Source organism: Schistocerca gregaria, chromosome 1, assembly GCF_023897955.1.
Source record: "Schistocerca gregaria isolate iqSchGreg1 chromosome 1, iqSchGreg1.2, whole genome shotgun sequence".
In the NCBI taxonomy this organism is placed as follows: Eukaryota; Metazoa; Arthropoda; class Insecta; order Orthoptera; family Acrididae; genus Schistocerca; species Schistocerca gregaria.
Genome location: NC_064920.1, coordinates 531395031 through 531411271, shown reverse-complemented (window position 1 = coordinate 531411271; position 16241 = coordinate 531395031). Strand labels below are relative to the sequence as shown.

The following is a 16241-nucleotide window of genomic DNA, read 5'->3' as shown; positions in this document are numbered from 1 at the left end:
TGGATCTTGTCTTCATTTTTATCACCCCTTTCATGTCATACATAACACATCAGTTTCACCAAAACCATCATTTTCTGTTCTATTTTTTTCTATGACTGCATGAATTTTCAGCATTCTTCAGTAGCACCACATTTCATAAGCTTCTATTCTCTTCTTGTCTAAACTATTTATCATCCATGTTTCACTTCCATACAAATACTTTCAGAAAGACTTCCTGATGTTTAAATCTATTCCTGATCTTAACAAATTTCTCTTCTTCAGAAACCCTTTCCTTGCCATTGCCAGTCTACCATTTATATCCTCTCTCCTTTGACCATCATCAGTTATTTTGCTCCTCATATAGCGAAACTCATCTGCTACTTTAAGTGTCTCCTTTCCTAATCTAATTCCCTCAGCATCACTTGATTTGATTGGACTACTTTCCATTATCCTCTAGTTGATACTCATCTTATATCCTCCTTTCAAGACATTGTCCATTCTGTTCAACTGCTCTTCCAGGTCCTTTGCTGTCTGTGATAGAATTACAATGTCATCAGCAAACCTCAAAGTTTTTATTTCTTCTCCATGGATTTTAATTCGTATTCCAAATTTTTCTTTTGTTTACTTTAGTGCTTGCTCAATATACAGACTGAATAACATCGGGGATAGGCTACAATCCTGTCTCACTCCCTCCCCCAACCACTGTTTCTCTTTCATGCCCCTCAATTCTTATAACAGCCATCTGGTTTTTGTACAAATTGTAAGTAGCATTTTGCTCCCTGTATTGGACCCCTGCCACCTTCAGAATATTTCAGTCATCATTGTCAAAAGCTTTCTCTAAGTCTACAAACGCTAGAAACATAGGTTTGCCTTTCCTTAATCTATCTTCTAAGATAAGTTCCAGGGCCAGTATTGCCTCATGTTATTCAACATTTCTAAGGAATCCAAACTGATCATCCTTGAGGTTGACTTCTACCAGTTTCTCCATTCATCTGTAAAGAATTCATGTTAGTATTTTGCAGCTGTGACTAATTAACTGATAGTTTTTTAATTTTCACATCTGTCAACACCTGCTCTGTTTGGGATTGGAATTATTGCATAAAAAAGAAAAGCACAGTATATATACACTCCTGGAAATGGAAAAAAGAACACATTGACACCGGTGTGTCAGACCCACCATACTTGCTCCGGACACTGCGAGAGGGCTGTACAAGCAATGATCACACGCACGGCACAGCGGACACAGCAGGAACCACGGTGTTGGCCGTCGAATGGCGCTAGCTGCGCAGCATTTGTGCACCACCGCCGTCAGTGTCAGCCAGTTTTCCGTGGCATACGGAGCTCCATCGCAGTCTTTAACACTGGTAGCATGCCGCGACAGCGTAGACGTGAACCGTATGTGCAGTTGACGGACTTTGAGCGAGGGCGTATAGTGGGCATGCGGGAGGCCGGGTGGATGTACCGCCGAATTGCTCAACACGTGGGGCATGAGGTCTCCACAGTACATCGATGTTGTCGCCAGTGGTCGGCGGAAGGTGCACGTGCCTGTCGACCTGGGACAGGACCGCAGCGACGCACGGATGCACGCCAAGACCGTAGTATCCTACGCAGTGCCGTAGGGGACCGCACCGCCACCTCCCAGCAAATTAGGGACACTGTTGCTCCTGGGGTATCGGCGAGGACCATTCGCAACCGTCTCCATGAAGCTGGGTTACGGTCCCGCACACCGTTAGGCCATCTTCCACTCACTCCCCAACATCGTGCACCCCGCCTCCAGTGGTGTCGCGACAGGCGTGAATGGAGGGACGAATGGAGACGTGTCGTCTTCAGTGATGAGAGTCGTTTCTGCCTTGGTGCCAATGATGGTCGTATGCGTGTTTGGCGCCGTGCAGGTGAGTGCCACAATCAGGACTGCATACGACCGAGGCACACAGGGCCAACACCCGGCATCATGGTGTGGGGAGCGATCTCCTACACTGGCCGTACACCTCTGGTGATCGTCGAGGGGACACTGAATAGTGCACGGTACATCCAAACCGTCATCGAACCCATCGTTCTACCATTCCTAGACCGGCAAGGGAACTTGCTGTTCCAACAGGACAATGCACATCCGCATGTATCCCGTGCCACCCAACGTGCTCTAGAAGGTGTAAGTCAACTACCCTGGCCAGCAAGATCTCCGGATCTGTCCCCCATTGAGCATGTTTGGGACTGGATGAAGCGTCGTCTCACGTGGTCTGCACGTCCAGCACGAACGCTGGTCCAACTGAGGCGCCAGGTGGAAATGGCATGGCAAGCCGTTCCACAGGACTACATCCAGCATCTCTACGATCGTCTCAATGGGAGAATAGCAGCCTGCATTGCTGCGAAAGGTGATTATACACTGTACTAGTGCCGACATTGTGCATGCTCTGTTGCCTGTGTCTATGTGCCTGTGGTTCTGTCAGTGTGATCATGTGATGTATCTGACCCCAGGAATGGCTGATAAAAATGCTCATAATGCCTTTTAAGAGACAGCCTTCGCTTCTCCCGATCTGATCATGTAAGTGTAGAAAAGTTGTGGAATGTTTTAAAAGAGATAGTGTCAACAGCAAATGACAGATATACACCACATAAATTAATAAGTGATGGTACTGATCCCCCATGGTACACAAAACGGGTCACATTGTTGTTGCAGAAGCAACGAGAAAAGCATCCCAAATTTAAGAGAATGCAAAATCCCCAATATTGGCAATGTTTTATGGAAGTTCGAAATATGGCGAGTACTTCAATGCAAGATGCTTTTAATAATTTCCACAATGAAGTTCTGTCTCAAAATATGTCAGAAAACCCAAAGAGATTCTGGTCATACATAAAGCACACCAGTGGCCAGACACAATCAATACCTTCACTGCGCGATAACAATGGTGAAGTCACTGATGACAGTGCCACTAGAGCAGAGTTATTAAGCACAGTTTTCTGAAACTTCTTCACCAAAGAAGATGAAGTAAATATTCCTGAATTCCAATCAAGAACAACTGCCAAGATGAGAAACGTAGAAGTAGATATCCTCAGTGCAACAAAGCAGCTTAAATCACTTAATAAAGGCAAGGCCTCTGGTCCAGATTGTATACCAGTCTGTATGGTGCAAAAAGTGGCAATTGACCCTGAATAAAGAAAAGTGTGAAGTTATTCACTTGAGTACTAAAAGAAATCAGCTAAATTTCAATTATGCGGTAAGTCACTCAAATCTGAGGACTGTAAATTCAACTAAATACTTAGAGATTACAGTTACAAATAACCTAAATTGGAATGATCATATAGATAATATTGTGGGTAGGGCAAACCAAAGATTGCGATTCATTGGCAGAACACTTAGAAGGTGCAACAGGTCTACCGTAGAGACTGCTTACACTATGCTTGTCTGTCCTATTCTGAAGTACTGCTGTTGCGGTGTGGGATTCGCACCAGGTGGGACTGTCAGATGACATCAAAAAAGTACAAAGAAGGGCATCTCATTTTGTATTATCACGAAATAGGGGAGATAGTGTCACAGACATGATACACGAATTGGAGTGGCAATCATTAAACAATGGCACTTTTCATTGTGACGGGATCTTCTCATGAAATTTCAATCACCAGTTTTCCCCTCCAATTGTGAAAACATTCTGTTGGTTCTCACCTACATAGGGAGAAATGATCATCATGATAAAATAAGAGAAATCAGAGCTGGCACAGTAAAATTTAAGTGCTCATTTCTCCTGCGTGCTGTTCAAGAGTGGAACGCTAGAGAGACAGCATGAAGGTGGTTCATTGAACTCTCTGCCAGGCACTTTATTGTGAATAGCAGAGTAATCACGTAGATGTAGATGTATATTCTTCTTGAAGTCTGAGGGTATTTCGCCTGACTCATACATCTTGCTAGAGTTTTGTCATGTATGGCTGTCGCGAGGCTGTCAATAGTTCTAATGGAATGTTGTCTTCTCCCAGAGCTTTTTTTTTACTTAGGTCATTCAGTACTGTGTTAAACTCTTCATGCAGTGTAATATCTCCCCTTTCATCTTTGTCTACATCTTCTTCCATTTCCATAATATTGCCCTCTACATACTCCTTCCACCTTTCTGCCTTCCCTTCTTTGCTTAGAACGTGTTTTCCCCTCTGAGCTCTTGATAGTCATACAAGTGGTTCTCTTATCTCCAAAGGTCTCTTTCATTTTCCTGTAAGCAGTATCAATCTTACCCCTAGTGATACATGCATCTTCATCCTTACATTTGTCCTCTAGCCATCCTTGCTTAGCCATTTTGCAGTTTCTTTCAATCTCAATTTTGAAGCGTTTGTATTCCTATTTGCCAGCTTCATTTACTGCAGTTTTGTATTTTCCCCTTTCATCAATATCTCTTCTATTACCCAAGGATGTCTACTAGCCCTCATCTTCTTCTCTGCTTGATCGTCTGCTGCCTTCACTGTTTCATCTTTCAAAGCTATCCATACTTCCTTTATTGTCTTTCTTTCCCCTGTTCTTATCAGTATTCCCTAATGCACTCTCTGAAACTCTTTACAATCTCTGGTTGTTTCAGTTTATCTGTCCCATCTCCTTAAATTTCTATCTTTTTGCAATTTCTTCAGTTTTAATCTACAATTCATAAGCAATTAATTGTGGTCAGAGTCCACATCTGCCCCTGAAAATGCCTTACTATTTAAAACCTAGTTCCTAAATCTCTGTCTTACCATTACATAATCTATCTGAAACCTTCCAATGTCTCCAGGCCTCTTCCATGCATACAACCTTCATTCGTGATTCTTGAACCAAGTGTTAGCTATGATTAAGTTATGATCTGTGCAAAATTCTACCAGACAGCTTCCTCTTTCATTCCTTACCCCCTCTCTGTATTGACCTAACACTTTCCCTTCTCTTCCATTTCCTACTGTCGAATTCCAGTCCCCCATGACTATTAAATTTTCATCTCCCTTTACTATCTAAATGATTTCTTTAATTTCATCACACATTCTTCAATCTCTTTGTCATCTGTGGATCTAGTTGGCATATAAACTTGTGGTATTGTGCTAGGTGTGGCCTTCATGTCTATCTTGGCTATGATAATGCTTGTACTATGCTGTTCATAGTAGCCTACCCACATTCCCTTTTTTTATTATTATTCATTATTAAACCTACTCCTGTGTTACCCTTAATTGACTTTGTATCAATGTCATTAAGAGAAAGATAATTACAGTTCATTTCTCCACACTTCCATTATCCAACTATTTTTCCTGTCCTCACACCAAGCTGGATGCTGGATGCATCTTCTCCCAAGGTGATAAAAACGTTTTTGTTTGAAAGCTGCACAGTTTAGAATCAGTGTGCCAATCAGACAAAATTGCTGTGAGCACTGAGGCAATAATTGGAGCAATGTACCAGTTTGAAGATATTCATTTGGTACAACACAATATCCTGTTGTGTGAAAAAGTCCAGAACTTCCTGCTTCATGTCATCATCCAACAGGAATTGATGACTCTTTAAGATCTTTTTAAAGGGGCTGAATGTGTGATGATCATATGGGGAGGGATCAGGATTGCAGGGTGAGTGCTCGAGTGTCTCCCACTTGTGGTATCACTTTCGTATTACAGCATTTATTATATGAGGTTGTATGTCATTATGAAGCAGCAGTACCCTTTGTTACAGTTTTCCTGGATGTTTCACCATTATTGCATGCTGTAATTTCTTCAGCATTGTGCTGTACCATTCCCTGGTGATGAAGACACCAGGTTCCTTGCAATAAATAAACAATGGGCCTTAGTAATCAAAGAACAGGGCGGGCATGACATTTCCAGCAGTTAGCTGGATCTTTAACTCCTTGGGATGAGGGCGACGGTGACACCACTGCAGTGTTGACACTTTCCACTCTGGGACCTAGTGATGACAGTAGCTTTCATCACTTGCAACAGTCCACTCAAAGAATATGCTGCCTTCAATAGGAAAATGCATCAGGAGCTTCAGTCAAACAGCCATCTGGTTTGCTTTTTTGTTTGGCATTCAACATCTGGCCTATCCAGTGGTTGCAGACATTGCAGTAACCTCACTTCTGCTGCATGATGTGTTGCACAGAACTGAAGCTGATGTTAAGATTATTTTCTAGCACATGAATTGTTATGCTGTTTTCTGCCCTAATCACATCATCAAACACCTTCTTGTTATCCATAAAGGATAAGGCTGGTCTATATAAATGATTTTCCAGTGCCTATAAATGACAATTCAAAAACTGTCATGTTTGCTGATGACTTAAACATACTAATAAAGTGTCCATTCTCCTCCTTAGTAGACACAGCTCAGATGCTAGCTGAGCAGACCTCCAAGTAGTTACTGCTAACAGTTTAAGTCTTAATATTACAAAGACTCAAAGCATAATTATGATATGTTTACAAAAAAGTACACCTACACTGAATGAACCACAGTGTATAAAGTTCCTTGGGGTCCGGCTGGATAACAAGTTAAAATGGGGCCAACACATACAAAACCTATCAAGAAGCTCAATCCAATGTGTTATGTCCTTAGAAGCATCTCTCCTTGTTTTGACCTACAGACAGTAGTGTTGGTTTATTTTGCATTCAGTAGAGCGTCAATTATCTGAACTAAATGGAGGACACAGGTCTTTGGAAAAATGGTTTATTCAGATAACTGAACTCTATATTTTTATTTACCAGTTTACCAATAAAAACTAAATATATTTATAGTAACATGAATATATTTTATTGTATGTAGTACAAAAATATGTAATAAATATGCATTTTGCATGTACAATACATACTGTAGAATTAAAACATTCAAAAAATCCTTACTTTTCGTCCATTTATATAAGTCTACCTGATTATAAGCAGCTAAGTCACAAATTTCTTCAGTACAGATATCTGACACTGGTTGCTTTCATCTTGAGCTTAAAACCAGTGCAAGGGAATAACTAAACATATAAATGTTTCAGAAGCAGCCAGTATTTTGCCATCCTAATTTTCAGGCCTGATAGTTGATGAGATGCTGGTGACATCATTTTTATGAGTGATGAGATTCATAAATTCGTTATCCTGCTTGATTTGGTGCCATGGATCTGCATTGTCAGCATTTGTCCATCCTTGAACAAGTTCTTCATCACAGTTCAGTTTTATTAACAGAGTGAGCATTTTAACCCTATCATTCTGTTTGTCATTTTCAATTAGACAAACTTTCTGCCAATTTTATTCCATTTTTTTTCTTCAAATTCTCTACCTTGACAGCATTCCATGCTTCCCTAATCATACGGGGTGCTTCTTTGAAGTCAATATTTTCATGATTTCTTACCAGACTTTCTTCTCCTTCTTTGTTCCCAACAATAACACACATAACAGTTCCTTCCAGTAATGCCACTTGAAAGTCTCAATAACACCCTAATTCATGAGCTTCAATAAGGAGGTTATGTTAGGTAGAAGAAGCATCACATTTACAAACTCATCCTTCTTGTTTAAGATATCACACAAGGGATGACTTGGAACATTATCCTGGAGCTATAATGTTTTCTACCTTTTACCAATCTTTAACTGATGAGTTTTTACAGAGGGTACAAAAATTTCCATAAACTATTTCATGAAAATTGTACTATTCATCCAGGTGCTCTGTTGACTATCCATCCAGGTGGTCTGTTGTGACATGTAAACAATGGGCATTGCAGACATATTAATGTTTAAAAAAATGTGTTTGCTTTCTTTTACCAGTGATGAACAAAAACATTCCTTTGTTACCTGCAGCATTAACACAAGCTAAATTAGTAATAAGATTCTTGCTTATTTTGGGACCAGGTGATGCTAATACATGAGGTGAAGTATGAATTTTTTTTGGCAAAGCTTTCCAGTTGATCCCAGTTTTGTCAGCACTGCAAACGTTTTCCTTCTCTCAGTTCATTTCTTAATTTGATTTTGAAAGAATCATCTGCTGAAGAATAAGCAGACATTTTTTCCTCCTTGCATTAAATGCTCATGAATGCCGTGTCTTGACTTAAACCATTTTAACCAGTCCATGTTTGCTTTAAAATTCAATGGCCCTCCAAGGTTTTCATTAAATTGAATTGCCTTTTCATTCAGAATGGGACCAGAGATGGGTTCTATTTGTGATCGCTTTAGTGCCACTTGTAAATAGCACCATCTAGATGTGGTTTCATGGTGGGTTTCATTGTTTTACAACTTGTAATTCATCAGCAGAATCAAGCTTAGATATAAAATTTGTGATGCTCCTCTTTTGTTTCTTTATATCCATAATTCTCAACTTACTCACTTTATACTCATTAGGTAATTAATTCACCTTCCTCTTACCCACAATTTCCCTTTGTTCTGCATTATTTTTTAATTATTTTTTGACATTTTGGCAATACTAATTATTTTTAAAATGTTTATTAAAATTTCTGTTTTATTAGTTATGATTTAAAATTGGAGTAATCACAGAATAAAATGTTTTTTTTTCTCATTTATGAAAATTTATTAGCCTTAAAAATAAACAAGATGTTCCATCAAAGCACCAGGAAGTTCAATGTGTACCGTCAGAGGAAAATATTTTGTTAAACTCTCACCTTAGGCATTGTTTTATCACAAATTTACTTTATGTGACAAAGTTGACACAAGTAATCGTAACTGTTGATGCCAGTTTGGTGTTGGTGTGTGGGAGAAGAGTGGTGGAACAAGACCATAGTGGAGGGAAGGGGGGTGGGGGGTGAGGAAGGCACACATATGAGCAAGTAAGAGTTTGGTTAAGCGATCATTTGGTTGGCCAGCATTCAGATAATGGACACTCTGTTGTATTTCCACTTCCTGTTGTCACTGGACTATCTTCTGGGCCAAGGACTTCAAGCAAATAAAGTTGTGGAGATACTGATAGCAACATGGATCACTGGCCAGAGAGCAGAGGAATGTCTGTGAAGGAGTCAAAGACAGCAGAGCTTTCTGAGTGACAATATGATATAGACAGTTAAAGTATTGCACATTGTGAATAAAGTACATTTGCAGTCAATTGTCTTAACTCCATTGTTGGGACATTCCCTCTCAGCCTGTAAGGAAATACTTCCATAGTGTTGACTCCATGGTGAAGGTCCTCACTGCCCTAAAAACAGGGGTGTAATGATGAACAAGGACAAGTCTCAGTTTTGAAGACAGAAGTTATATTCCTTGAGCACATAGCACTGGAATGATCAGGCTGACCCCAGTCCAAGCCAACACCTTAAAACAGTTCATCCTCCCACAGAATTATCATGAGCTCCGTTGATTCTTAATAATTTTGGACTTTCACTGGCATCATGTGCTGCAAGCAGTGGCCTTACAAGCATGCCTCACCAACACACTGACAGGATCTAACAAGTAAGGGAAAAGGAAGATGGAGTGGAATGCAAAGATGAAGGTTACAGTCAAACTTGCTAAGTATTGTTCTGTACACAATCACGTTGGTCCACCACATGACTCACAGTTACCAGTGATGCAAATGACACCACTATTGGCACTGTACTGCAATGGCTAGTTGATTCGGAGGTACAGCCCCTTTGATTCTTCTCTTGTAGACTTACATCCTCTCTGTCCAAATGGTCAGCCTTTGACCGAGAACTTCTTGCCGTTTATGAGGCAGTGAGATACTTCCATGAAGGTATCAAAGGCTGTCAAAGGATTTCAGTCCCCTATACTAACAACACCTTGACCTTATCACCCAGTACATTATGGATATCGGCCACCTCCTTGGGGCTGCCAATCTCATCACCAACTACTTATCGTGACTCAATGTCAATTCCCTCCAATTTGATTATGAGAATCTAGCCATCAACTAGTACAATGACACAAGTATTGCAGCATTGATGCACAATGATGCTACTGGCTTATGCATTGAGTGACACACTGTTCTGGGACCTGAAACACCAATCATTTATGATATTTCTGTTAACAGAATTTGGGAATGGGTACCACAAACAATGCATCACACAATTTTTGAAGAACTCCACAGGCTGTCCCACCTGGGCATCAGGCCCACAGTCTGCCTCATGGCAAAATGCTTAGCATGGCCCAATATTGAGCGGGACTGCAACACCTGGGTACAGGCTTACATACTGCACCAACACAGTAAAGTCATAAAGACACACAGTCATGATTAGGTCATTTTGAAATACCAAAAGCTTGCTGCCACCATGTACACTTCCATCTCAGTGACCCTCTTGTGGAGTCAGAGGGATTCAAATATCTATTGTCAATGATACATGGAGTACCCCAGTGGGTGGAGGTGGTCCTCTCCAAGGACATCTCAACCTGTGCCTTCGTAGAAACATGGATAGTGTAGTTTGGTATGCCAGACGTGACAACTTCATACCTAGGCTTCTGGTTTGAGTCACCACTGTTTGGCGAACTGTGTAACCTCTGTGGAATCAGATGGAACTGCGCTACTGCCTATCATGCCTAGGTAAAGGTCTGGTAAAGTGGTGGGATATGACCCTTAATGTTGTCCTTATGTGCCAGTGTCATGGTGGGTTACAGACTGAAGTGTTACCATGGTACTATTTGGTGTCTGACACAACCTTAAGAAGTACCTGCAAGTGTTCCTCTCCAAGAGACTATATGGTGAATCATTTCTGCTTCCCACTGATTTGATCCTAGCAAGAACATGAGCATATGGACCTACCTGCACTGGTTCAGCAGGAAAAGAACCACATTAGATATGTCTCAGTGCCAAGCTTCCACTCTGCACTCAGCCCCAGGGTCTTGATAACCAAAAAGCTCTCACATTGCGATCACATCACGCCACAGGATGACCCCGTCTCCCTGGCACTATAGCTGCCAAGTGCAGTATCTTTGAAAGTTCTTGAGAGAGGCACATATGCATTTGACATTCTGATTAAAAACAAACTAATGACTGTTTCAGTTAACCCCTTGATACCAGAATAAGCTCTGTGGCAGAAAATGGTACTGAATGCCACAAACAATGATTGCGATGACTGGCCACTACTCAGTGCATGTGCAGTCAACCCCAACAGAGAACACTCCATTAACATTAGACTTCGTCTAAGAGACTTCGACCCAGTTGACATTACCACCAACTCATTGATAATGACCTGTGCCTCACTGCCCACAGTGAAGACACTCTGACATGGGATGCTAGATACATTCCACTACCCAATGACATCAACTATGCCTCCACATCATCCTGACTTTTAGCAGATGGCCACCTGACATCATCTGCCCAATGATACTGCCACAGTCACCCCCAAAACAGGCAAGTGCAGATCCTGCTGCAGAGGCAACGCTATTGTTGCTGCTCCCTTCGTCCCCAGCCACATCCCAGAGACCTATTACAGTTCCATGAGGTGCCACACGACATGACTATGACAGATGGTCCAGCTCTGTCCTACAGTGTAACCAGCCATGACACAGCTGATCACACACACCTGTGCAGATGATGATGCCATTCACATCTTCTCTCCAGCACTCCATACCATTAGGGGGAAGGAGAGTGTGGTGCTCTCTGTGGTCATATCGATAGTGGCACTCATTGCTAGCCAGAGACCAGAGGAATACATGTGGGTGAGTCAAAGACAGGAGTGCATTCCGAGTCATGATACAATGTAGAAATGTCAATGTATCATGCATTGTGAATGAAGTATGTTCAGTATTAACTATCTCAGCTCTGTTATTGGGGTGTCCTCTGTCACCCAATAGGGAATTAATTCCATAAAGTGTTATTCAGCATAAGTGAGCGTTAAGGAAACTGTGCGAATTAGATAATTGTACATCTTGCAGAACCCTTTTTAATGATTTTAGTGTTCTTACACTCCATTCATAATATATCTACTCATTAATGCTCTTTTGCTGATAGTAAAAACCAATTTGAGCTGACCTGTGATAAAAACAGTTACAGTACCATATACAAACATAATTTTCATGTTGACTTTGCCTCCTTTACCAGGATTTGGAATGGAGTTGTGCCTTTTGCTGGTAAGATATTCAGCAAGTTCCCATCTAACATTGGAATCTCTACAAATTCAGAAGAAAATTAAAAACATATCTCATTCAGACATTTAAAAGTTCTGTTAGCTGTATAGCAAGTAGCAGTATTTATTATGAAGGTATGTGACAAGAAGTCCCTTACTGTACCAGGACTCAATATGTACAAAAGTAATAAGAAATACCACTGTAATTGAATAAATGCTAAGGTATTAGTATCAGATAAACAACACATATAAAGTAAAACTGAGAACGCAACAAGTTTTTTCAAAGTATCACGACTCTTGCAAGTTTACTCAATTAACAGGAATATCATTAAATAGTACAGTGATAGTTTATTGTTCATGCAGTATACAGATTATGTTTCTGTTATATCTTTGCCTCATGTTAATGTATAGCTCTATTCATTACATATCTCTTATGGTTCTCCTTCTTGCTGGGATCAATAGAGCATGATGAATGAATTAATGAATTGTTAGCAATGATTAATAAGAATGGACTAAGATATTTGTAGATGTGATGAGTAAAGGAATATCACTTTGGAACTGATAGAAATGATTGTGGTTAAGATGTACCTAATTTCCAGGCATATTAATAAATAGTCAAAACCTTGGTGAAACGCCTTGATTAATTTTGTTCCAATCTGGGGTGATATTGGGTCATGGGCAATTGTGGGGTGGTTACTTTGTCATAGATTGTTCATTGGACGAGGTTGTCATAGGATTAGCAACATGAGTGGATATGACACAGTCTATGTACTAGATTCAGGGCAAAATGCCTGTCTGTCGAGGCTACAGTAAGACCTTCAGCATACTGGGTCAAGGATTGTGTATTACTACAGAGACAATATCCATGAGGGGCCAAGTCATAAGGGAGACAGCATTTAGTGTGAAAGGGGTGATATGTGTCAAGGGATGGTATGTGTCAAAGTGGAAAATTAGTCATTAACTATAGTGCCATTATATTTGTAAAATGCATTAGTAGTTTTCTGGTTATCTTGACTTGTAATTTTATAAGCAAATTGAGAAATTGATAAATATGCTGTAGTGTATTATTCTGGCTCTTATCCTATGAACATGCACAGAATACCACAAATAAAATTTCTGATCATAAAATAATGTAGTAAAAATTAAGCAAATTATTAGTCAGCTGTATGCACAGTTTCCTATAGTCTTATCTGTTAATTCTACATCAGATTGTGGGACCATAATCTTGGAAAATCATATCTATTTCTACATTTATGTGATTAGTCTGCAATCATCACTGAAGTGCTTGCAGAGATTTCATATAGCCACTTCCGGGCTATTTCTCATTATTCGAGTCTTGGATAGTATGTGAGAAAAATAAACACCGAAAACTTTTTGATTTTTTTTAAAATTACAATTGTCATTTCTGACTATGTAGATAGAGTCAAGAAAATAATACAATATTTGGGAAAGACTTATCTACAACAAAAATTTTCTTTGTGCTATTGAATGCTTCCCTACTCACTTCACTCTCCTCTATTTCACAATAATACAAAACAAGCTGCCCTTCTTTGAACTCTCTCAATGCTCTCCAACCATCCTATCTGGTAAGGATTCCATTATACACAGTAATGCTCTAGCAGATGTATACAAGCGTAGTGTAAGCACTCAAGTGGATTTGTTGCACCTTGTAAGTGTTCTGGCAATAAAACACAGCATTTAGTTTACAGTCCCCACAACATTAACTATGTGATCATTCCAATTTAAGTTGTTTGCAACTGCAAGATATTAACTGCCAGAATTTAGCTGAATTGACAACCTTTAAATTTCTGTGATTTCGAAAATTTAATGTGTTCCTTTAAGTACGCATGTAGATGATCTCATGCTTTTTGTTATTAAAGCCAATTGTCAATTTTTGCGCAATAGAAATATCTTGTCTAAATCATTTTGCAATTGATTTTGATCTTTTGACAACTTTAATAAGTGGTAAAAGACGGCATCATCTGCAAACAATCTAATAGCACTGCTCAGATTGTCTCCAAATCATTAACATAGATTAGGAACAGTAGACAGCCTATTATACTTCCTTGGGGAATGCCAGGTATCCCTTCCATTTTAACTGATGACTTTCCATGAGTTACTACAAACTGGCATTTCTAACAAGATATCATGAATAAAGCATACAACTGAGAAAATACTCAACAGACATGCAATTTGGCTAGAAGCTGCATGGGAGGAGCAGTGTAAAAAGACTTCGGGAAACCTAGAAATGTGGAATCCAGTTGAGATGAAATAATAAAAAAATATTAATAATGATAGAATGTTACCAGATAGAGTTGCACAAGGATTAAGACACTTGGGTCTCATTCGAATGCAGTTGAAATCTACTTTGAGCCAAACAGGTTTAGACTTCCAGGGTTTGCTCATAACCATGAAAATGCCAGGAAGATATTTTTCAAAAGCTCATGGCTGATATCTTTGTGCATTCTCATCAACTCAGAGGCTGTGTTCTATCTCTGATGAGCTCAACACAAAATTAAACCCTAATATTCTTTCCGTAAAATAGCTTCTTATGTAGACGGAGTTTGTGTTTGTATTGGTGTTACTACAACTCATTTGCACATTTTTTATTTTGTTACATATGTTTAATAATGTTACAAAGAAAAATGCAGTTTTGTCTTATCACAATATATTCACTACTTTTACAGGCAAAAATTACAAAGGGAGCTAAATGCTGCCACTGAGTTGAAGAATGAAATGGAACAAAAGCTTCAAGCAATGACAGAGGCGGCTAATGAACTTGCATTGAACCCACCTTCTGATGCTGGAGGTGAGAATAATAGAGTCAGTTAATAATTTGAGTTGTTTAATTCCAAGACATTCATTATAGATACTACAAGCAGTGGAGACTGTTTTTGTTGTGGTCTTCAGTCCTGAGACTGGTTTGATGCAGCTCTCCATGCTACTATATCCTGTGGGACATTCTTCATCTCCCAGTACCTACTGCAGCCTACATCCTTCTGAATCTGCTTAGTGTATTCATATCTTGGTCTCCCTCTACAATTTTTACCCTCCACACTGCCCTCCAGTACTAAATTGGTGATCCCTTGATGCCACAGAACATGTCCTACCAACCGATCCATTCTTCTAGTCAAGTTGTGCCACAAATTCCTCTTCTCTGCAATTCTGTTCAATACCCACTCATTAGTTATGTGATATGTCCATCTAATCTTCAGCATTCTTCTTAAGTACCAGATTTCAAAAGCTTCTATTCTCTTCTTGTCTAAACTATTTATCGTCCATGTTTTACTTCCATACGTGGCTACACTCCATACAAATACATTCAGAAACAACTTGCTGACACTTAAATCTATACTTGATGTTAACAAATTTCTCTTCTTCAGAAACACTTTTCTTGCCATTGCCACTCTACATTTTATATCCTCTCTGCTTTGACCATCATCAGTTATTTTGCTCCTCAAATAGCAAAACTCCTTTACTACTTTAAGTGCCTCATTTCCTAATCTAATTCCCTCAGCATCACCCGACTTAATTTGACTACATTCCATTATCCTCGTTTTGCTTTTGTTGATGTTCATCCTATACCCTGCTTTCAAAACACTGCCCATTCCGTTCAACTGCTCTTCCAAGCCCTGTGCTGTCTCTGACAGAATTACAATGCCATTGGCGAACCTCAAAGTTTTTATTTCTTCTCCATGGATTTTAATACCTACTCCAAACTTTTCTTTTGTTTCTTTTACTGCTTGCTCAATATACTGATTGAGTAGCATCGAGGAGAGGCTACAACCTTGTCTCACTCCCTTCCCAACCACTGTTTCTCTTTCATGCCCCTTGACTCTTATAACTGTCATCTGCTCCCTGTACAAATTGTAAATAGCCTTTTGCTCCCTGTATTTTACCCCTGCCACCTTCAGAATTTGAAAGACAGTATTCCAGTCCACATTGTCAAAAGCTTTTTCTAAGTCTACAAATGCTAGAAACATAGGTATGTCTTTCCTTAACCTTTCTTCTAAGATAAGTCGTAGGGTCAGTATTGCCTCATGTGTTTCAACATTTCTATGGAATCCAAACTGATCTTCCCCAAAGTCAGCTTCTACCAGTTTTTCCATTCATCTGTAAGGAATTCGCATTAGTATTTTGCATCTGTGACTTATTAAACTGATAGTTAATAAAATAGAAAGAAACTTCCACATGGGAAGTATTTTGGCTTGTGTCTGTGTATGTGCGGATGGATATGTGTGTGTGTGTGTGTGTGTGTGTGTGTGTGTGTGTGTGTGTGTGTGTGTGTGCGAGTGTACACCTGTCCTTTTT

The 16241-nt window shown here is 39.8% G+C and overlaps 1 protein-coding gene across 6 annotated transcripts in view; it reads left to right on the top strand.

The window, feature by feature from the left end:
• Window positions 1-16241, top strand: part of LOC126355145 (cingulin-like) — a 507535-nt gene that overhangs the window by 250706 nt on the left and 240588 nt on the right. For all 6 annotated transcript variants that reach the window (XM_050005361.1, XM_050005344.1, XM_050005351.1 and 3 more), the window contains one exon: window positions 14618-14739. In XM_050005361.1, coding sequence (XP_049861318.1) covers window positions 14618-14739 — 122 coding nt within the window. The remainder of the gene's footprint in view (window positions 1-14617; window positions 14740-16241) is intronic.